Source organism: Falco biarmicus, chromosome 6 (assembly GCF_023638135.1).
Source record: "Falco biarmicus isolate bFalBia1 chromosome 6, bFalBia1.pri, whole genome shotgun sequence".
NCBI lineage: Eukaryota > Metazoa > Chordata > Aves > Falconiformes > Falconidae > Falco > Falco biarmicus.
Genome location: NC_079293.1, coordinates 28,428,305 through 28,452,118, shown reverse-complemented (window position 1 = coordinate 28,452,118; position 23,814 = coordinate 28,428,305). Strand labels below are relative to the sequence as shown.

The 23,814-nt window shown below is 50.1% G+C and overlaps 1 protein-coding gene across 1 annotated transcript; it reads right to left on the bottom strand.

The window, feature by feature from the left end:
* Positions 1-5,728: 5,728 nt before the first annotated feature.
* Positions 5,729-14,133, bottom strand: KLF11 (KLF transcription factor 11). Its single transcript, XM_056342829.1, has 4 exons — positions 13,931-14,133; positions 11,525-11,779; positions 9,263-10,256; positions 5,729-7,267 (listed from the first exon to the last, which is right to left on the bottom strand). Exons 1-4 carry the CDS (start codon positions 13,970-13,972, stop codon positions 6,963-6,965), a joined length of 1,596 nt encoding a protein of 531 aa, XP_056198804.1. The 5' UTR covers positions 13,973-14,133; the 3' UTR covers positions 5,729-6,962.
* Positions 14,134-23,814: the final 9,681 nt, after the last annotated feature.

The following is a 23,814-nucleotide window of genomic DNA, read 5'->3' as shown; positions in this document are numbered from 1 at the left end:
CCTCCATCTGCGACAAACCCGCACCCAGCAGCACGCTGAAACTGGGAGGGTGGCAGTGGGGTTGGTACGCAGGGAGGCACAACTGCACAGCTTTAACTATCTGGTGTCAGTGTAACCCTACTTATGGTCCATTCAGCGAAAACAGGACACTAGATCATTTTCAGGTAAACAAACACCTTGAAGAAGTATCTAAGCCCGTAACTAATTTCAAGAGAGATTTCTTTAATTAATTGCTTTTTTTTTTAAAAAAAAAAAAAAAAGAAAATTGCACTATGATCCCTTTGCCACATCTCAGGCAGTGCATGCTGACATCCCACCAGCCGAATTATCAGAAAGTTTATTTTCATTGTATTCCTCTATAACCATCATCAAATCACAAATACTTGTAAGACAAAAAATTACTTGGTTTGCCAGTACTTCCTGCCCCTAAAACAATTCTGCTGAAATTCAGTAGGGTGCTGGAGAGTCTGCCATTGATCATTTTAGAAACTACCCTCCTGTGCAATAGACACAGCATAAGACAAGGTAGCTGACATGGGGTATGAGCTAATGCTATTAATCCCCATTAATGCAACAGCAAAAGGCTATGTATATTAACCAGATAACTACATTTTTAATCTAACAAAGACAAATGCTACACATCTTGTGTTGCACCAGCCTAAAGGGTAAGAAAGCCTCACTGGCCAGCTGGCTGTCTATACCTACCTTCTATTGCTATTATTTTTTAAGTGAGGCAAAACCACAGTTGCTGAGAGGACTAAAGAGAGTAATTTTTCAGGTAATCATGAAAAATTCCCTTTTAGTACATGAAGAAATATCACCACTTCTGAGCTTAGTGGCTTCCATGAGTTCAGGGGGTTTCTTACCTGGCCGTGCAACAAGATTCCAGCTGAAAGGTTCAGGTGGTGAAAGCATTAAAGCCCTATTTTTTAAATTACTCAACCCAAGACCTTAAAAATCAAAACCAATGAACCTGAAACTACCAAACCGGTTTGCACACTTACTCAGACTCTCGATTTTACTCAAATCTGGGTTTTTCCTAAACAAACAAAGGCTTTGAATCCTTTTGTTTCCCCCTTCATAGATGCCCTTTCTGTCTAACAGCACTGCAATGGATGCTGCTGCTTCTTGCAGAGCTCTGCCTTTCAGTAGCCCAGTAAATGGGCAGAACTCTTCCCCAAAGAGCAACTGAGAAAACCGATCAGCAACAGAGCAGTTTTAGGAAGCGAGTTGTCTTTTACCTGGTGGGTAGCCATCCTGTGAAATCTCCTACGAGCTCCAAGAATTCAGCCGGGAGCTATAGGCAGACCTGAGTGGGGAAAACAAAGCTGTGACGTGATCTGTGCTTGGGTGAGAGGGCTGGAAAGAGCAAGGAAGAGCAGCCAGTCACCATAACCACAGCTCCTTAGGGCAGGAGGTCTTTGTAGTCCACCTCTGTCTCCGGGACCCTGAACGCCAGTTCTTTTGCCCAGTGTACATGAGGATGGCCCCCATATGTGTGATTCTGCCAGCACCCCATCGCCAAGACCTCTCAGAGCAGAGCAACCACTAGTTCCCTGATGCATCACATCCAGCACCCTGCTGTCATCTACTCGCCTTCACAACACTAGAGGACAAAAGAGGGTGGCACCCTCACCAACCCGAGGATGCTCTCCCCCAGCCTCCTTCCTCCGAGGATCAAACCGCAACAAACTTTCAGCCAAACTATTTGCAGACACACACCGTGGGAGCTGAGACAGAGCCACTGCCCCGGAGCTGCCACCGGCAGAGCTCCATACCGCACTTGGCCGGCAAGGTGGAGCAGCAGCTGCCTGGCACAGATGGCATCCACACCTCGGGGAGGGCATCCACACCTCGGGGAGGGCATCCACACCAGGGGCTGGTTTCCCTCCCGCCACACACACTCGGGACACGGTGATTACTTGCGCAGGGTGAAGTGGGTTTATCTGAAAAATGACAACCAACAGAAATCACTCTGAACTTGTGAGACACTACAAGGGAGAAAATGAAACCTAAGGTATTCTTCCCATCTAGGAAAACCTCTCCCAGGAAAGGGTATGCTCCAGCTTCCTCAGGTTTTCTGCACGTGTAAGATGTGCCCATGGCTTCTGCACACATCAGGATGCAGAAGTCACCAGATTCCCTTCTCCTGTTCAAGGACTGAAGCAGAAAACGAGGAAGGCTGCATTTGACAGAGGATGAAAACTATCTGGAAAGAAAATGCCTCAGTGCTAACGTACTGGCTGCAGGGAAGGTAATCCCAGAGATTGCATGGACTGAGAGCAGATGTGGCCGAGGCCTTGCAGCTTCCTCCTGAACCATCTCAGTCTTTCCTTAGCCTGTAGGTTGCCAGGGTTTGAGTCATGATTTACTCTTTCTGCACACATGGAAGAAGTTTGCTTTCTCACGGCCATTGCCTGCCTGCCTCAAGCTGCCTTGTCAGACTTGAACGGAAGGTAAACAGGCAGATGGGCTCACAGATTAAACTTCAAAACCGGTTAGAAGATTTATCCCAGCAGATGAACTCAACCTAGGTGCAACCCTGAGGCAAAACTCAGCTCACGAGAGATGACAAGCGACGTGCCACCTTCGTCATTCACAGGATGCTGAGCACAGCTTTCACCAGAGCTGCAGCCTAAGCCAGAGGAGCACACTGAGCCTGCAGCCACACCGCAGCACGGGCCGCCTCTGCCCACCCAGCACCGCAGCTTCGGAACAGATCCACGCTTCCAGTACCCTCACTGCAAGTGGACCGGTGCTCAGGGGTCTGTGAGCAAGGTGAGGCAAGCTGCTGCTAAACTGAAGGGTTGGCTGTGTAACCACACAGAGGAACGAATGCTGGTCTAACTGCAAAATGTAGCATTAGCCCAATGGACACCTCTTTCCCTTTAGAAAAATTGATGGTTTTTATGGATGTAGAATGGCTACAAGACAGAAAGACTTTTGCCTGCACAATGCCTGTGTCAGCACAGAGGTAGAGCTGGGAAGGCTTCCTCACATGTGAACCATTTTCTCTCACAGGACGAAGCTGTTCCAGACTCCAGCCCCACCTGGATGATTACCGAGTGCACCTCTTGGCTGCACGCAACAGCTCACACCACAGCTTGGTTTCTAAGGAAAAGCAGAACCATGAGCACAGAACTGTGAAATCCATTGTAGTGTTTCATGTAAGCAAAGCAAGGGAGACAATATAAAAAAAAAAAACCAGCAAAAAGATTACACGTATTGTTTAGGATGTAACTTGATGATCAGAAAAATCTTCCCTGAAAAACAGTGGTAGGAACAGACAAGTAGGACATCTTCCCCTGGAAGACAAAAGCATTATGGAGACGTCCAGAGCCAGGGGCTGGAGGTTGTGCTACTCTGCCAGAGCACTGATCCTGCAGTAAAGCCTTCCAAGCTCTGCTGAGGGGGAAGTACGACCATCCATGGGATATTTTCATCTTCAGCACATTTGCCAGAACAATGTGCCCTCCTGCAGACAACGCCTTGAGTCACCACTCCCCGTTCGCTCCGAGGGCTCTGACTGCAGAGGCTGAGTCACCTCGCTGTGGAGGGCTGTGACAGAAAGCTGGCATCGTTACATCCTCTCTTCCCCTTCTCTTCCATTAAAACGTGACCCTGCTAGAAATAACCATCACTGCGGTTTGGGAACTGATCAGCGGGGAAGAAACAGCAGAGATACTTGAAAATCTAAAGTAGTCACTGCTGCTGTCACCATCGCCAGCTGAGACCTGGAGGTGACACCCCAGCCTGCCAGAACACAGGTATGAGGGAACAGGAAGAAGCAGGGCTACTGTAGCCATCTTTTAAGGCAAATTCTCATCTCTCCTTTATTTCCAGCTTTCATGCCATGCGCAGCTTGCAACACTAACAGAGCAGTGCTCCGACCATCATCACCTTTTGCTGATAGCTTCTGGAGGCCATGCTAGAACAGTTATGCACCCCGAGGCTCTTGTTTTCAGACAGCATGCAAAAGCCCCAAGCCCTGGCATTCTACAAGATACACAAGCAGCATGGCACAAAATTATAAACGGACAAGCACTGGTCAATTTACAACAGGATCCAAAAAGTCCTGCCTCTACAAGTAAACTAGCAAGCCCCAAAGTCTTCCACTGGCCTAGATATATAACGTAAGGCAGATGGATTTACATAGTTCTGGAATGGATATGTATGAAACCTGAAAATTCACAATTTTTTGATTTAAAACCAGTCACATTGCATACTTTTTATTTAATAAAAGTTAAAAACACGTACAAAAATGCGATTCCATTTCTTTAAAATATAGGCTCAAAATAAAGACTGAACAATAGAGTTCAGGCAGTAAAGTGCAAAGAGAGCAGCTATCCCAGTCATGCTTAATCCATAAATAACCCTTACACAGCAGGAAGGAACAGAAAGAGCAAACAGAGCAGAGGCAGCCACACCGCCGCTCAGCTGTTCATGCACATCCACAAGAGCCGCAGGTCCCTGCAGGTCCCAGACAGGGGTGGCGGAAGGCAGCGCATGCCTCGCAGGAGCGGGCTGCAAGGAATCACAGGCCAGGCAAACTTAACAAAGAGGGAGCTGTCGCTTTTCTGCATCATCACACACGTACACAACACATTGCTTTTAAATTCCGTATTCTCCAGCCCACCGTTGCCCCCACCATAATGCAACAAACTGACGTGACAAATTACTGAATTATGACATGAGTTTCCAAACCGTTTTGCTCACGCGAACACCATACGTGGTTAATCTGTAAAAAAACCTAAGTACTAAATTGGCTATTGGACTGAAACAGAACACACTTCCCCCATTAAAAGCATGCTAAAACGGCATCCAGAAGTCAAGCTGCTTGTTCTAAGGGACTTCTGAGCAAAACAAATGAACAAAAAAATAGCAATGTCTCTTTCTTCACCACGTGAATTTGGAAAACTGCATACTGACAGAGTAGCAACACTACAAGCACCCACTTTACCAGGAAGAGGGGGTTCAACCAAGCCCTTTGGAGAGTACAAAGTGAGGTTTGCACACGCACACACACTCATCAGCACTACGCCATGGTCGGTGGGATTGCAGCGTGTCGAGCAAATAGGGTGTGGACATGGTAAAGGTCAGGCACAAAAACTTCAGTACACTTAGCACAATACTCCCAATATAGTGCAGTTTGAAAACTTTAACTACCATTACTTAAGACTATAGATTTAAGCATTAAAAAAAGGGATATATTCTGCTTTCAACTAAAACAAGTCTCTGCCAATTTCAGGGGCGGGCTAGCTGAGATCAGCAAGTCTGCACTTACACAGATGAGAACCGTGCTTTGCCCACAGTGGGAAGCAAGACCAGAATTTCAGAACAACAAAGCAGCGCAAGAGATAGTGCATTCCTAGTTATCCACATTTTACATATCAAGGAAAAAGTCCTCCTTGGTGCTCAACTAAATTTCAGTGCAGGAGTGGCTGATGGGAGAAGAGTCCAGAAGGAATAAACACTACAGAAATATTTTGTGCAGCAGGTGTGCCATCTCCCAGCAAAACAACACCCGGTGCTTCACAGCACAACAGCTCCACTGTCAGCCCTGCTACAATACGTATGCACATCCTGCCGCACCATGGAAACTGAGCAATACAACTGTGCTGTGGGCATTTTTTATTATTCATACCATGCCATTACAACACAGCACTCCTGCAGCCAGTGATCCCACTTCTTAGCCATATCTACATTTGGTGTAAAAGAAAATCCAATCAACAGGGAGAATATCTCATTTAATAGAAAAGGGTGATTTTATACAAAGTACTGTGGGGAAGTATAAGGCCACATGAAAAGCATCATCCAGTTGACACGGTGGCTACTTCTTAAGTCAAGACATGATTAGTACTTCCCCTGGTGCTTTGATACAGGTAAATGAAAGCCTTGAACAATTTCTTATAAGGTGCACAAGCATCCACGATACATTAAAAAAACCTTAGTTTCCTATTTCTCCAGTACTCAAAAAAAAAAAAAAAAACCAAACCCAAAACAGAGACCCAGCTAATTATTCATGGGTTATCTTGCCATTTTTGCACTTTCCAGAAGATTTCGATATGCTGGTTTAGTAGGACTGAAAGTAAACCATAATTTTTAGTGTCAAAGTTTCTAAACACTGCTTGTGCTTCTACCTCCATCACAGAAGTATGGCTCCTCCAGACTTTGCTCCAGCAGAGGATGGACTCAGGAATGCCCAGCATGTCAAACCTTTACCAAAAGTCACAACAGCTTCCACTTGCAAAGGGTATGAATTTATAAAATGTTGAGGATTTCAACACTTGTTTTCTGAAAGAAAGTCATGCTGGTTTGGTTTGGTTTAGAAATGATGACACATTTTGATCTCAAACCCCCAACGTCACCTGCGTAAGAAGGGTGTAACATCACCAGCTCACTGCAGGATCTGGATCTGCAAGTGTGAAAATCCCAACCACTATGGGTTATCAAATATTATGTGTTTACAAAACAGTCTGAATGCAATTCTTTAGGTTTACTGAGAAGGAGTTTCCAAAACTCTGGGTCTCATCCTGCACACCCCTACTAATGCAGGCTAAGTAATTTGCCTGTATATCAAGACCAAAATGAATAAATACAAAATATATTTGGTATAGAAAATACTAGTATAAAAATTAAAAATCACCCTGTTTTACTGTCCATCAAAATATTAACAGCAAGCATTACATTTTTTTAACCTATTGCCAAAATCATTTCCAAAGAGTTCTGCTTTCTTGAAGTGCTGGTGATTGCATTTGCCCAAGTACTGAAAGAAACAAATAGGGAAGGGACGAGGGAATATATGGTAAGATTTCTCACATAGCATTATTGACAGAGGACCTAAGCTGAAGGAAAATAAAGTATGCACACACACGAAGAAAAGAAGCCGTTGTCAGTTCTGTTGTAGCCATTAGAGCTCTTCCTGATCTTCAGCAAGTTTGTAGAGAAGGTGCTTCCTCACACTAGCCCTGACAGACAGATGACGGTACAGGGATGAGCATACTCAATCCACTGCTGCTTTTCGGTTTCTCTACTGTGGCAATTCGGTTGAGTTTGCCAACCTCTGCCTGCCAGCTGGGGATCTTCTTTGTGCTCATATGGCGGCGGGTGTGCTTTGTCAAGTGATCGCTGCGCATGAAGCGACGCTCACACACAGGACAAGCAAACTTCTTCTCTCCCGTGTGAGTTCTACGGTGGCGTGACAGTTCATCTGAGCGGGCAAACTTCTTGTCACAGCCTTCCCAGTTGCAGCTGAAAGGCTTTTCTCCTGCAGCACATAAAAGAAGCATAACTTACTTCTGAGAAGCCTGCTATGGTTTTATCAAAGAACTAACTTAAACGTTGCCTTGCAAAAACTGATGAATTCCATGGAACCGCTCATGTGTGCACTCAATATTAGCTTAAGCTCAAGTTGTGTTCCAGAGGAAAGTTACAGATACCATTTCTACTTATTCCCTTATATCTCTTTAAATGTTCTTCAATCAAGTCTGGTTTTTTAATTGTCCAAAACCCCAGTTTATAGAAGAAGATTCTTCACGAAGCTACCTTATCAGCTGACTTGAACTAGAAGCAAGCCCCATGCCACCACAGCTATACGGCTGCTGCATGTCATCAGCAAATACCGCAGGCAAACAGGAATCCTGGAATCCAGCCTCAAGAGTCCCACTGCTCCAGTGATCCAGTCTGATACACAAACACCCCGCCCCAGCGAGTTCTACTGAGGAATGGCCTGCCCTGCCATCCCCACAGGGCTAGATCCCAAGACAGACTGGGGAGGTCTGCACACCCAGGAATGACAGCAGTCAGGACGGCTGTCCACGTCACCTTCTGCTTGTCCTGGGCCACTGCTTAACATCAGACCTATCCTAAACAACGTGATCTACCGCCTGCAACCCCCACCCCTGGTAAAGCTCAAGATAAACATCTACCATGTGACCCAAATTTATGGTAACGTTTTGGAGCAGGACAAAAGTGTCCAGCAGAAAGAAACCCCCACAGAAGTGTTGTTCTTATTTCAGATATTGAGAGTAAAGTTCTACATTTGGTGTATGTGTTATCACCTAACTACTTGTGCACTGGGAAAAGAAAGCTGAACTACTCTGCCTCCCGATCCTGTAACACGGACTGGCTAGTAAGGGTCAGTGTGGTTCACCTCCCATAGATGTCCTGGGCTTGATCACCATATGGAGGGACACAGAGCTTCCCTATTCAAAACCAAGACATTTGTTGTTAGTCCATGTCTATCCTGTAGCTCCAGGTTAATTCAGCAGCCTGCAGCACTTACTTTCAAGCCAGAAGTAGAAGCAGCATTCTACCACTGAGCTCTGGTTTACAAGGATTATCAGCTTCCTGTGGGGTTTAAGCTCTTTCCCCAAAGGAACTGTAAAGACAAGCTGGCAAACTAATGCAAATCCTGCCAAAGAAGCTGACATCCAATAAACCAGTGTCTGTAGGCCAAGGGAGGGTGGGGAAAAAAAGCCAAGGACAAGCAAAATTAGACACTTTTGAATGAGCTATTCCATACCAATCTCCTGCTATGCCTATCCTTCGACATCAGGAAGAGTCCCTGAGAACGCAAATGTTTTAACAGAATCTGGAGCCAGAAAAAGGGTAAGTAACATACACGTATACGGTCTCCACACTGACCAGATTTTATGGAGCAAATCAGCTCATGTGTAATTACAATTAGTTTTCATTTGCCTTTAAAATTCCTTTTCTGCAAGTGAATAAACTGCTACGCTCCTGTAGCAGCTCTGCTTCCTCACACAGTTGCCCAAAATCTAATGCATTCCCATTTAGCCTAAACAAAACTTGGGGAAAACGTGCAGTTTCTGACTTCCTCACCTTTCTTTTACTTGTGTAACAATTTAAGACCAACTACCTCTACTATGGTTTGCTTATACCAGACCTTTCCATGCCCCCAAAAATGGGACTCGCACAATTCATTTCGATCTAGTCCAGACGGCAGGATTCCACTCAAACCTAAACACACACACACACACAGAGACAGCAAAGCTCTGCTCCAAGTAAAGCATGTGAAATTCAACTAACACTATGGGGTCAGCTGAGGTCTCAGAACAAAGTCTGTCTTGTTTTGCCTGCCCACAGAGAATGAACATTCCTCCCGTCTCCGAGATAGGCAGAAGTTTGCCGATCACCTGCCTCTTCCCTTTCCCACCCTCTCCCCCCAAAACCCATGCATTTCAGCACCCCAACACAGGCCAGAGCTGGAGTGCCAAAGGACGCGTGCTGTCATACGTACCAGTGTGGGTGCGAAGGTGGGCTTTGAGGTGGGAACTTTTGAAATAGGTTTTCTTGCACCCAGGGAAGTTGCAAACGTAATTCCTCCGTCTAGAAAAGTCCACCTGGGGGGCGCAGCTTTGACCAGAAGTGATGAACACAGGAGCAGGGGCAAGGGGCAGTAACTTGGTGCTCCCAACAGTCATTACTGTTTGTGGGCACTGCGGTGTCTGTGTGACAGCAGTCTGTGGAAGAACCAACATGACGGTCCCCTGAGGCACAGAAGGTCCCATGAGGACAGGCTGAGAGAGTGGGGCTGTCTGTGGTAAAATAGGTTTCATGGGAGCTGAGACTGCTGGAGTAGAAGGCTTGACGTAGGCATTGATCATACTGCTTTGCCCATTTAAAGGGATCATCTGACAGAGAACTTGGGGGCTTGAAACAGGGGCAGGTGTCACCGGGGTAGCTCTTTTTAGCAAGTCATTCTCACAACTCTTTGGTAAGTGGGTCTGTGGCGACATGGGCCGGACTGGTAGCTGTCCTTTATTGGTCACAGTATCACTGGAGTCGTGTGTGCAAGGCTGATGTACTGGAGAAGTTTTGTTAATTAAATCATCCGCAGCACACGTGTCCTGTGGCAGTCTGGAATGTCTTCGGTCATCCACTCCACACCAGTCTCTGGGAGTGCTGTAGCCTGAAGTTACCTTTGTCTTCTCTTGCACAGCAGGAATGTGATGGTAAGCCGAACTATCACCTGTGTGACGTATGACACTTGTTGCCATGGCCCTGCAAGGCTGAGGGGTGAAGGATTCCGATATCACTGGCTTCTGACTGCACTGTCGCTCCATGTTGATAACAGATGGCTTGGTTATGGGAGAGGCACCGGTCGCTGATGTGACTGAGCAGGCAGCTGTGCTTGCCATGACAGTCCTTGGTTTGGAATAAGTGACTTGTGAGGAGAGGAGCATAGCAGCTGATATCTCAACAAAGTCAGGGCTGTGCGGAGGGGTCATGCACTGCAAAACAGACAACGCCATTATACAGCAGTGTAACTTCATAGCATAATTTTTGACTATCTTTACAGTGAAAAATAAAATTACAGCCCCTCACCAGAATCCCAGAACCTGTCTCTTAGGACAAACTGATTAAAGCATACAGTGGCCCATCTGATGGCCATTCTGAATGTGCTCAAAAGAAAATTAGTAAAAGAAAGGCAATGAGGCAGCTGTAAACCTGCATAAAATATTGCATGTCTACTCACTGCACTATGACAAACTCTCCCATTCCTTTCTCCTCAGCAACTGGTGCAGCCGTAAGAGGTACGAGCGCTCTGCTGTTCACAGAAAACAGGCTAGAAACAGACAGCAATATTGTACTTTTTCAATTTCAGACTTCCAGGAAACCCTAGATATTTTATCAATGATTACCTCATCAGCTGGTGGCTACTCCAGAGACAAAGGCAAACGGAAATGCTCTCTCTCTTCTTCATCCATTCTCTCTATGCTCTCCTGCTGCCACCACCTCTCCTTCCTCCTTTACCTCTGAAAACTCACACCTGTCTCCTGTGCTGCTCAAGAGACAGTAACAACACTGAGCGGCAGGAGCATGAGAGAAGTCCATCAAGCAGGTGCCATACTGTCTCAGACTCTTTTCCCCTATTATTCCCCTTTTTCCTGACATAACTGCACACTAGAAGCCCGCTGGTTGAAAAGGGCCTTAACCATCCGAAACCTGAAGAGCACCAAGCCCTTTTTTAATACCTACTTTTGCTGCAACATAAATTGCAACAAAAAAGAAAAAAAATAAAGTGATTCAACCGACATTACTCAGCCAGAGTAGACCAATGCTCTGGAGAAATAACAGACTACATGTAAAAACTCATAGCACAGAAACTAATTAAATTGTCTATTTCATAATGGTAACCTGTACTTTCTCTTATAATGACGAGAGTGAAGCCAATTCTTACTCAGTGCCCCAAGAAACCTACAACGGCCACACAGACAGCATCCCCAACGTACCTGCCAAGTGTAAAAACAAGGGCTTTCATGTCTATGTTTAACAAGGGATCAAGCTCCTGCATTTGCCATTCCAGACACATCAGAAAAACCCACATTCACCATGCCCGCCTCACTACTCTGCGTGCACACACAGAGCACTGGCTATACTACAGCTATTCCACACAGGGACACACGAGCAAGCTGTCTTTTCTAGCCAAATCGGAACATTGAAGAGATGTAACATCCAGATGCCAGGCTTATTTATTTTGCATTCATGTTTTTCTTACCAGTGTAGATAAATAGTCCTTTGGTAATTCAGACGTAGTCTCAGCGTGCATTGTGAAATCACCAGAATCCGAGAAGGGCGTAAGTGGCCTTATCTTTAATATGTCACCTTTCTGTGATCTTTGACCCCAGGAGCTCATACAAACAAGCGCTTCAACAGCTTCAATGTCGTTCTGCTCCAAGGTGCTGCAGGTAGACCTTTCGCTGTCATGACGCTGCCTTTCACGGATAGACTCATAGATGTCCACGATGTCAACCTAAATGCAATTGGATTACTGGCTATTAGGACAGGTCAGAATACAAAGCCAATACCACCCACGTACTGTCTGCTCATGATGAAGGTCATCTGAAACAGATCCCATGCCCGCAGAAAGGCTTTTACCAACCCGCTCAACTCCTAACCCTCCCCCCACCAGCTCATCTCCACTCCCCTGTTACTCTTAAAAAAATAAAATTTAAATAGAAAGAAGTGTGATTTGCAGGAAAGGAACAGATATGTATATAGCTCACATTTCCAGAATTGCTGTCCCAGATTACACTTCTCTGAATGAACACACCCTGTGCTTGCATACACGCGAAAAGAGGGAAAAAATCCTGACTTCCAACTTTGTTTAGACAAGGCTGTTTCCTGGACCCAAAAGATGACTGCTGGTCAGCACTAACTTAATTCTGGTAACGTTTAGAAGATAAATTTCAGCTGACAGTAAGACGCTTTAAGCTATGACCACTGACTGAGTACCACATCTTGCAAAAGCATTTTCATCTTATTTTTGTCAATAGGGAAGCCAGGGTGGGGGGAAGGAAGGGGGGAAAGTGGCCTTCAAAGTGCAGTGGGAATTGTATGTATTGTACTTCAGAAAGTCATGACGCTACATAGGTGCTGAGTATCTCAAGATGCACTATGAGTAACATGAAGACAAATGTAGTCATACCGATTTGTTTCCAGCTGCAAACATCACATAAAATTTGTGTGTGCATGTGTATGCATGCACGCAACACACTTGACTCCTCTGCAAAAGGATACCCAAACTTCATAAAGCTTCCACAGCACTTGGCAGTGACTCCAAAAGCTACGTAGCGTGGCTGGTTTATCGCTCACGTGCCAGCTCAGGCTCACCTAGACATCCAAACTCTTCCAGTCTTTAGGCACACCAACTAACTGTGAAGGCTGGGATTCTGCATGGACCCAGATTCTTGAGCCTACTGCTGTTACACAGAGTGCTTACAGACTGCAGTGAAAAGGTTCTAACTAAAAAGACACCGCCACACCGTTAGCACGTTCTAAAGCCCTAGAGGGAACTATACTTGCTGGGCGACATCACTTACACACCTAAGTCAGCGAGTTTTGTTACAGAGTCAAGGAAGGAGGAATGATCCTGGCTCAACAGTGTCACAAAGATGCAAAGCTGCGTGCCATTGCCTCCCCTATAGGGACCTGCACGGTAAACACGTTCAACATAATGAATACAAAATGCACTCACAGAGGACTTTCACCTAAAACATGTACCAGGCATGGAGATGTCAAGACTGGGGAGCAGGATGGGGTTCAAGTGACTAACGGTTCTGAGGGAGACTCCTAAGAATTTCCACTAAAAGCAATGGGAACGGGAAGGAGGGCAAAACCCGATGCGGGCTGCAAGCCCGGACCCAAGCGCGCCTGTCCCACAGGAGCCACCGCAGGGCAGGCTGTGCACCCGGCTGCCCCAAAGCCTGCCACCGGTCCCCGCAGCGTGACTGCAGGCAGCCAAGCCAGCAGGTTCATGTCTTCCAAACGCACGTTTCAGGAGAGCAGCTGTCCCTACAGTTACATGAATATATATATATATATACACACACACATACACAGCCCGCTTCGGAAAAGAAAACCTAAAAAAGCCCCTTCTCAGGGCGAGCGCCGCAGCACGGCTCCCCCGCCGCCAGGGGCACGGCTCGGGGCGCCCGGCCGCCTGTCCCCGCGTCACCCCGCCGGCCGGGCGGCGCCGCTGCGGGGCGGATGGCGGGAAGGAAGGGAAGCAGCAGCAGCAGGAGAAGGAGGAGGAGGAGGAGGAGCGGGGGGGGGAGCAGCTCCCGCCCCGCCACCGCCCCCACAAAGGCCGCGGGGGGAGCCCCCCCCCTGCAGGTGACCGGGGCACACCCGCCCCTGAGGGCTCTGCCCTGGCACCGCCGCCCCCCCAGCGGCAACGGCACCGCCCGCCCGCCCCCCGCGGCGGGTAACGGTCCCAACCGACCATCCCCCCCCCGCCCCCGGGCGAGTAACGGTCCCCAGGGGCGACCGACCCGCCGCGGCCGTGCCGGTCCCCGCGCCCCTGCCCGCCGCAGAGCACGTGCCCGGGCCGGACCGGCGCCAGCTGCCCGCGGCTCGGGGCACCCACCGCCCCCCCTCCTCCCTCCGCTCGCCCGCCACTTACCGCGGGCGCATCTCCCATCTCCGAGCAGGGTGAGCCGTGCATGGCGCAGCTCCGGCGGGCGGCGGCGGTGTGACCGGGGAGCGGCGGCAGCGCGCGCACACACACACAGAGCAGCAGCCGCCGGCGCCGGCTCCGCCCCCTCCCCTTCCCCCGCGCGCCGGGGGACCCGCGCCGCAGCGCTCCCTGCGCCAGACAGCACGGGCGGGGCGGGGGGGGGCGGGGAGCGGGGGAAGCGGGGCGGGGGGAGCGGCGGCTACTCGCCAATCAGCGCCCGCCTCGGCCCGCGCCCGGCCAATGAGCGGCGGCCGCCGGCGTGATCGCGGCGTGCCGCGGGGCTGCCAGCGGGAAGGGCGGGCGCGTGGGCCCGGCCGGCGGCGGGCGGGAAGGCAGGGCGGGGGCGGGGCCGGGGAGCGCGCGCTGGAAACTGGGGGAAAGGTCGGGCTGGGGGCGGGGCGGGGCGGAGGCCGGGAATGCCCGTGCGCGCGGTGGGGGTGTGGCGGGGCGGGGCGGGACGCGGGGGGGGGGCGCGGCTCCCACCCCCCCTCAGCGGTGCGTGCGGCGCGGCACGGCACGGCACGGCACGGCACGGCGGGGGCAGCGCGGCCCGGGCGCTGGGCGGGGTGTGGCGGCCCCCCCCCCCGGGGCAGGTGCCGCCGCCGGCGGGGAAGGAAGGGACCGGGCCCCGCCCGCGGCACGGGTCGGCCCGCCGGCGCGTCCGGGAGTGAAGACAGGCGGTCCCCGTCCGGAAAGCGGGACGGGCCGTCAGCGCGGCGCGCCCGAGGCACGGGGCCGGCCGCGGCAGGGAGCCTCCCCGGGCAGCCACCCTCCGGCCGCCGCAGGGTTTGTCCGCAACGCGCTCCCAGCCCGGCCTCTCCGCTTCTTGCTTCAACGGGCGCTTCAGCGCACGGCCCGTCTGCGGCCCCGCCGGGCAGCGGCGACTCCGCGGCGCGGCCCTGAGGCGGCCCCGCTCCGGGCTGCTGCCGCCCCTCGTTGCGGCCCCCGCTCCGCCGGGGGTGACCTCCTCCCGGCCCCTGCGGAGGGCGTGGGGGCATCATCTGGGCTATCTCCCCTTGCCGTCGGCTTGGCTTGGCCACCGCGGCCCGTTTCTTCTGCAGCTTCCGAAGCTTTGCCGCAGCGTGCTCACCTCTGCTCCCCGTCACCGCACGCTCCGTGTGCTTCAGCTTCCCGGTGCCGCTGCCTCCAGCCCATCAAACACCACATTAAACCGATCTCCCAGGCCCGTCCACCGGAGCATTCCCCTTCCCGCCTTGCAGCTGTCCCCGGTACCTCCCGTATGCAACCTTTCCCCCCGCCCCCCCCCCCCCCGATTTCCAGGTGCCCACCACACCATCTCCCCCGCAGGGTCCCACAGGGACTGCGGCAGCCGGTAGAACTGCAAGCAACAACTCCAGAAGGTCCCACAGAGTTTCTTGCACACCCTTGTTGCTGCTTGTGACTTGCAACCTGCGAGCTCGCGTCTCTGCCCAGCCTCTTGTGCAGTACTTGGGTTGCAAGTAGCTTTTCTGTTTGTGTTTGCATGGTACCAACCGTGCCGCCGCCTGTGTGGCAGGGCCCTGTGCCTTATGAGAGTAAAAAAATGCTGGTAATTCAGATTGCAAACCCAGCTCTAACATTAAAGAGTTCTGTTTGCCAAAGGAAATCGATTGTGTGACAGGGAATGAAACAACTTCGAAGAAAATGCTGTCAGTGACTAAAAAGCACGATTGAGGGTGGCACAGTGGGGGCACAAGGTATGTGTCTCATATAAATCACTAGCTGTTCCTTGTAAAACCAGAGCCTCTCACACGGTCCCATTTCAAGGGAAACCTTTAAGGAATTGTAAAACTAGGAAAATACTGTGCGGTTCTATTTTGCGTTCTCTCCAGTTCCACTGCAGTTGAGAAGCGGCTGTGCTTGTCTCTTTGCTGCTTGTTGAAACACATGCAGTTTCTGCTTAAAGCGCTTATACACACAGCCTTAGTCATTTGCAGCATGGATTTTTAATTTAGTAATAGCATCTGAAGGCAGCACAGCAGCCTCGCCAGTGAAGAAGCAGTTGCAGGGAAGCAGAGTGGATCAGTTCTCCCAGCTCCCAGCAGGATGTTTTCCCATGTCACATACCACAGACTGTCCCCGTCTTCTGAGTCCCCAAGTGGAGATTGCTGGACCAGGGGTGCTCGTGACAACACGTGCGTGCAGTGCCAGTTAGAAGTGGTGGTACATGTCTGTACTCTGACTTGCACCGTGGGGGAAACGTGTTTGATCGTGTTGCCTTCGCTGAGCTAAAAACGGCAATGAAGTTTTTCAGTACAAATCCCCAGAGCTCTTACCAAAATTTCCTGGTCTGCTTTGTTATGTTGCTGCCAGCTGAGGCAGTTTTAGGTGACGAAGGAGCATCTTCTTCATCATCGCATTGGATATCTGTGGCAGAGCATGGGTCTGAACCCCATGGCACCTGAGCCCTCAGCCCTAACAGCCTAGAGCTTCTCCTCCTTTCCCCCCTTTCCTTTCTCAAGGCTGCACTAAGGTGAATATTAATGCAGTTAATATTATCTTGCTGCTTTGTACATCTGCCTGCACCCATCAACTTCCCTGGGGCTTTCAACCAGTGGCACAGCTTCCTGAACAACGTACTGGTGTGCTCATCAGGATGATCCACGCTGGCTGTGCTTTCCCTCCTGAAGCTGGTAACCTGGACCACGGCTCAAACACCCCAATACTTTTTTCCAAAGAACTTGGAGGAGCCTGCCCACGTCAGCGGCTGCAGGATGCCGGTGCCCCTGCCCTCCCTGGCTGCAGTGATGCGGCCCCCAGCCCAGCAAAGCCATTGTCCCCTAGCCTGCCCCTGCAGTGCTGCTGCTGCTCTGGTATTCTCCAGATCTGGCTCTCCATTTGGTTTTATAAAGGCCTATTTAACTCAGACTGTTGGCAAACACTTCAGAGAAAGGCTTTCTTTGTCAAAGATAGACAATGTCTTTGTTCCGATGCAGGAACGAGCAGATGTAAGTTGCTTCAGCAGAGGGTTAAGGCTCCACTCAGGTTATCTTATCCTTTTGGCTGGGATGACAAGAAAAGGATCAAACATTGCATGTGAGTAGGAGGGAAAATATTTCATACTGTAGACTGAAAAGAACAAAACGGCACACAGGCAGCTCTTCCCCCATTGCCTTTTTGCAGATAATTACACAATAAACAATTGAAAAGAGACTAGAGGAAGAATATGATGGGCTCAGACAGTTTTCCCAGTGTTTACCAGCAGTTAAAAATAGACCAAAGCAGTTGTCCGGGGTGCAGCTTTAGAGTTAGTGCAATTTGGCAGCGGCATCTGGTCTGGCTGAATACAGCAGCAGGCTACTGTAGCAGACAAATAGCTTAGCGAATGGGGCGGGATCAAATAAATATAGATAATTACAATCAGAGCTATCCCGTGCAGGAGATGTGAGAAGATACATCAGAAGAAATGAAAGAGTGCGATGCACATGTAAGATGGGTGTCCATCCCCTCTCCCTCCTCTGTTCTGCACTTGAAGGGTGGAGCAGTCGGAGCTGACACAGCCCCACATTGCCCCAAAATGTACTTGCTGGACTGTCAGCAGCAACCAGAGAAGAAAACACCACAAAGCAAATGAGGCAGCTCTGCCAGGTGGTGCCTGTCACCAGCTGATGGAAATGGCCGCAGCAGCCCCTGGCTGAGGGCGGGAGCAGGACCAGAGGCATTCTCCCAGAGGGTGAACGCACTGACCTCAGGGGGAATAGCAGAGTTATAGAAGGGATTTACAGTCAGAGAGTTATAATGGGATATATGTGAAGAATGGGGGAGAGTGGGGGGGTGGGGGTGGGGAAGGGATATAAGGGATAACCACAAAGAATAGAGGAGGGAAAGGAAGAAAAGGAGAGGAAACAAAAGCAGACAGACCAACAAGGAAAATTTCTTGCTAAAATAAAGTCTGAATGCAAGAGTGATGATAAAGCCAGGGGCTTTTATACAGACTCTGGCCCTGGCTGGCAGTGAGAGTCTGTGTGAGCACGTTTGCATGGATTGCCTCTTTCTGAGCAAGCGGGCGCAGCCGTACAGACCGTTCAGCCTTTGGCTGCTGACGCTGTCGGCCTGTTGCCGTGCCCAGCAGCATCACAGAGCCGACAGGACACGGTCCCAACGTGCCGGCAGAGGCAAGGTGCTAGACAGCATGTAAGAGGGGAGGGGAGCACAAACGTGCAGTCTGTCTGCACTGTCACACTGCATGTGGGCCAGCTGCCGAAGAGGAGACCTCCTTTATGGCTTCGGGCTGTCGAACAGCGCAACAAATCCCCCCCTGCTGCTGGGCAAGGAGCCCCAGCCTTCCCCGGCAAACTGCGTACGTGTCTGCTAGCAGGGACAGGCTGTGACACAGCAGCCTTTGCCCAAGGGGAGGACGAAAAGCACAGTCCTTGCGTGCCATCCCCAACTGGTGTGAGTCAAAAGTCAACTTTTTCCTCGCCTGCGCCTTTCGTATTCCCTTTCAGAAACAGATTGAACTTTCAGTACGTCGATAAGCATCCAAGGAGTGGGTAAGCAGCCAGAACAGCATAAGGAGACATAGCCAGGTTGTGGTGAAAGGAAAGGGTTTGAGAGAAGAGCCACACAAACTGTTTCCCACTTTATTTTGGATCCAGGGTGCTTACAGAAGAAACACACGCTGCCAGTTTTGGTGGGTTTTTGTTTTGTTGTTTTTTTTTTTTTTTTTCCTCCACTCCCAAAAACATGTTTCTACCTGAAAAAACACTGACTGCATCAAATGCTTCCTGAGACCTGGCAGCGCTACAGAGGGGAATCACCACTCAAATAGACTTTTTCTGGGTATGTGAAACATAATGTTTTACTGAATTAAAAAAATCCAATCCACAAAGATTGATCACAGGTGAGGACCATCCAGAGATCCACCATAACAGAAATAATAAAGTAAGTGACAGTAATAAGTATGACACACTAGTGCACCATCTGCTCGCTCAAGTGCACCATCTGGTTTTTCTACTGCTGCTATTCATGCCCTGATCTTATTTTAGTGGCACCAGAAGATGGATTCAAATACCAGCAAAAATAAAAATGACATGTTATTTATTTATTGTTCTGCTTAAGTGGATGTCTTCATCGTTTTCACTGTTCTCTTGACCTCAATATTACTGTTAGCTAAACCCACGTGTGTTTTCTGACACACAGTATATTAAAGCGTTAGTAATACTGACAGATGTTCCCCTCTTTTGGTCATCTCACAACTTGCTTGGGCAGGTATCAAGTCTATGTGCAGACATGTGCTTCATCCTGAATCATCTTTCACATTTTCTTAACTCTGAGGTGTTTTCATGTAGCACTTGGATGCTGGAAGACATCCCGTGTGACCAGAGACCAACTTCTGGACCACCAGACACAGTTCACACTCACAGTGGGGGGTGACCGGTGCCACAGACTTCCACCGGGCAGGAGCAGCCTCCGACATGGAGTTAGCCATGGTGTCCTCACAGTCAGAGAGAAGGTCCTCTAGTACCAACACTGCCACCTCCTCTAGGGCTTTGTCTTTAAGCTCCCGAGTAGTTGTGCAGCACTGAGCACAGTACGGTGCCCCAGGGAGGGCTGTGGGTGGGGGAATTTGATCACAGGTGTCCAGCTGTCTCATCGTATGTGTTTAATTGTCTCTTCGCTGGCTCTCGGCCAAGGTCCATGTGTTGGTTGGAAGAGGTGGTCTTGGGTCACGCTTCTAAGCAGCTCTTAAAATAATTGTCCATTTTATTTCTGGGCTAGTGCCTTATCTGTACTTTTTCTCCTCCCATCCCATGGTGACTCCTGACCTTGTGCTTCCCATGGAATTAATCGCTCACACATCCCTGGTCCACATGGCCCATCCTGCAGCCTCCCCTGCTCCTCCCTGGAGCTGTGTCTCCCACTCTTCCCTTCCACAGCCCTGCAGAAAGAGTCTCTCCCTCTCCCTTCTTGGCCCTCTCTTGGCAAAACGTTAAGAATAAGGAACATCCACACAAGAAAATAACCATCTTGGGCTGCAGTTAACAACCATCACAGAAAACAAGACAGATGGGGAGGCCGAGGAGAGGCAGGAGACCAATCAGGGCATCCTTGAACAGGAGTAAGCACGAGGACACGTGACAGAAGAAAAGGGGACAGATGAGATGGCCACCTTCAAGCAACTGCCCTCGGCACCAAACACACCTCTACTGCTGCCCTCCTGCACATGGATGTCCTCACACAAACCAAGGCTCAGCTCTGCTTGCCTCCAGACATTTCCCAGCCAGAGCTGAAGAACCTGGCTGTGGGGCCACCAGCGCAGTGGGAGGGAACACGGTCCTCTCCACCTTGCCACGTGCAGATGCACAGGGACTGCAGTAGATGAGGAAGGGCCAGAAGCTGAGTTACCCCCACCCTGCATGCTCAGCTTCGCTTGCTGCTTCCTATCACATTGTAAGTGCCTGAAATGATGCCTGAGCGAGTGCCGCTGCAAATTTTGCTGTATGAAATCCTCCCCATGACAGCTAGCTGTCACACTACGCTGACATCCAAACCAAGATGCGATCGCTAACCCATTAAATTTATAAATAAACTCCTCTCCAACCAGTGCGGCTATGGCATCTCCTTCTTCCATTTCTCTTGGGCTGCACTGCACCCACTCCTCTCTCTGCCCCTCATTGCAGGGTCTCCACCTGCACTCACCTGACACCCTCCTTTGCCCTCCCAAATGTTGCTTGACAGGCGAAACAGCAGTGCTTTCAAAATCATGTCATCTCCAGCTGAGTCAGGCCATGCTCCCTCACAGGGGACAGGGATTCCGTGTCCCTCTCCAATGCCACAATGGCAGGATGGATGGCTAAGCCAGGGACAAGGGCACAGCCTTGTTTCATGGCAGCTAAAGGAAAGGAGGGCATGAGCTGAGGGTGAAATTGCTTGTAAGGGTAATCTCTGCCCCCAGTGTTTGCCCTCAAACTGTGAAACTACTGATTATCCACCCTGAGTGCCCTCTGTATATATTGTGCCAAAATCAACGCTGTGCTTTACAATTGACTGTATATATCCAACAAACACAATCTAATACAGGATTTTACTGCTGACAAATATGTTTTCCATTAAGAGCTGAGAAAATAAAAGCCACCTGTGTTCTTGTGCATCTTTGGGGTTTTTTGGGGGGGAATAGTCAGTAGCAATTGAGTCACTTAACAGTTTAAGTCACTGTCCTAGTGTCTATGGGGGGGTGTCTCACCCCAGCAATCTCCGTATCCTATCCCTGGCCCAGGCAAGGAGCTGGAAAACAGAAAATCCTGCTCTTGTGATACTTCTCCATCAGTCCTGCTGGTCACGGATCACTCAGTCTCCCCCAACCCACTTGCTCAGAAGCAGAACATACCCTGCTTGCTGCTTGGATAAAGCATCCTGCCAGGCTGGGCTGCTGAGTAGGAACTGATGCTTTTTCTGATAACTGGTGCTTGCTTGGACTTACTTGTTACTCTTCTTGCACAGCAGAGATCGTAACGCCTCCCTTCAAAGGAGCTTTCCCACTTAGTTTTACACTGTTTATGTAAAAAGGACAAGGAGTCCTGATGTTTTTCCACAGCATGGGTAAATCCTTGCGTCAGTCTGGGGCGTGCGCTTCCTCCCTGCTACTGTAGTGCTTCAAGATGTTAAGAGGACGCAACAAGATGACTAATGTGAAATAAACTCGGGCTCTAATGCTGGGCTGCAGCTTTTCTGGTTTGCAGCCACGCCATTTTCCCCTCCAGACTACGGGCGACACTGTTCATGCTGAATTTCTTTCCCCTTGGGCATCCTTCTGTGCTGCCAACAGAGCAGAGCAATGAGCCAGCACTGCACGTTGAGGTGCTTTTTCGGGGTGTGGGTGTTGTCCGGGGGTGCCCCCAGCTGCACGCCCCACGGGGGCTGCTGGGGGAGGCTGGTGGGAGAGGTGCAGCAGCCAGGCACGTGCTGCCTCCTTCGGGCTGCATCACTTTGCCCAAGTCTTACAGCCAGGATCCACAGCTGACCCTCGAGCAGTACTTAGGGTCTCTAGGTCCCTCCAACACACCTGATGAGGGGAGAGGTAGGTGACTGCCTAATGCCAAAAATCCACATTTCACATACCAGTTGTCATCCCCAATATCCCCAAGGGTCTGATTTTCCTCCTCTGCTGAGTAGGTGAAATACTCGATGCTTTTCTGCCCTGCAGGGCTTTGCTGGTCAACGTTTCCTCAGGGCTTTCAAGCTGAAGGAGCTTCAGCCACCTTCTTCCCACTACAGATTTCCTGTCCCCTCAGTTTTCACGTACTATCTGTCCTTCCCTGTAAAATCTGATTGCGCTTTCTGTTAGAAATAACCTCCTGCTCCCAGGCACAGCAAGACCTCCTCGCTGCTTGGTGGGCATCCCATGCTGCCGGGGTGCTGCCCAGGAGGGGGTGCGCTGGTTTTGGTTGAGTTCCCGGTGGTGAAATAAGCTGTTTAACACTGATGGCTTACTCCACTCAAAACACTGGGATTGCTTTTTTCCTTTAACACCTTCCTTAGTTTTAATTCAGTTTGTGAGTAAAACTCATTTACATCATATTCAATACCAAGCTCTTTCCTCAGCACTCAGTGTTTTAGCCTAGGGAACGGAAAGCTGGAAAGGGGAGAGGAAAGTAGCAAAAAAGACTTGCCCAGAGCAAAGCCCCGAGATCCAGGATCTTCTTACCTTGATCTTACTACCTTGATCTTGTGATGTCTGTGAAGTGGAGCCCATCTCTAGTTAAAGTCCATGGTAGCTTGAGCAGGAAAATGTTGGGTGTACTGGGAGGTGGCTATGCTCCAGGCTGTCCGTAAGGGGTTGCCTGGCACTCAGCTGTGGCCTGGTGAAGATGTTACCGATGGGCTGCACAGAACTTGAGTCTCTGGGGCTGTCAGGACACGTATGGGATGATGCTGCAGGGCTCACAGCATGGTGCCTGGGCATGGAGCTGTAACACCAATACCTGGCATCACCATCCGTCTGCTGGTCCTCTCTTCGCATCCCATGTTCAAGCCTCCCATCTCACCCACAAAGAAAGGTGCACCCCTTCCTTGTCTCACCTCCCACTTAGGCTCAAGCCTCAGTCCTAGGTGCTCTTGCCATGCCATTCTCTGAGTCTCCACTGTCCTTTCTGAGACACCCCAGCACCAGTAGGTACATTTTATTTTCACAGTTGTAACAAAGTCACCACTTTATCGCTCTGATCTCTTGGCACCGTTTCTTCCAGGAGACCCACCACATACCTTCACAGGACAAGAGGCACAAACCCAAACCCAGGAGGAGTTTCTGAATGTCAGAAAATACCTTTTCGCTGTGAGGGTGACCCAGCACTGGCACAGGTCGCCCAGGGTGGCTGTGGAGTCTCTATCCTTGGAGATGCACAGAAGCCACCTGGACATGGTCCTGGACAACATGCTCCAGGTGGCCCTGCTTGAGCGAGGGGGTTGGACCAGATGGCTTCCAGGGGTCCCTCCCAACATCAACCATGCAGTGACCCTGTGAAGAGCAGCCTCAGGATGAACATTGACAGTTCTGCTAGATGGGAAAGAACACAGGCTGGGAAAAACCATGCTGCTTTCACCCCAAAACTCTCCCAACACACCTGGTGATGCCCAGCATCGTGGCTGAACTGAGCCCTGGCCACAGCTCCTTCTGTTCCACAAACGCCACCCCTACTTTTTTCCCAAGCCAAGTGATTGACCAAAATAAACTGAGCTGTGAACACCCTGCCTGAATACCATTAACCTGAAGGTTTGCATTTCCAAATTTGCATTGCCAAAGACAGACTCATCCAGCTGAGAGCTTATTTTTTCCCCAGTTCTACCAGTGTCAGGCCAGGTCCCCCTTCTCTGTTCACCTGGACATGAAA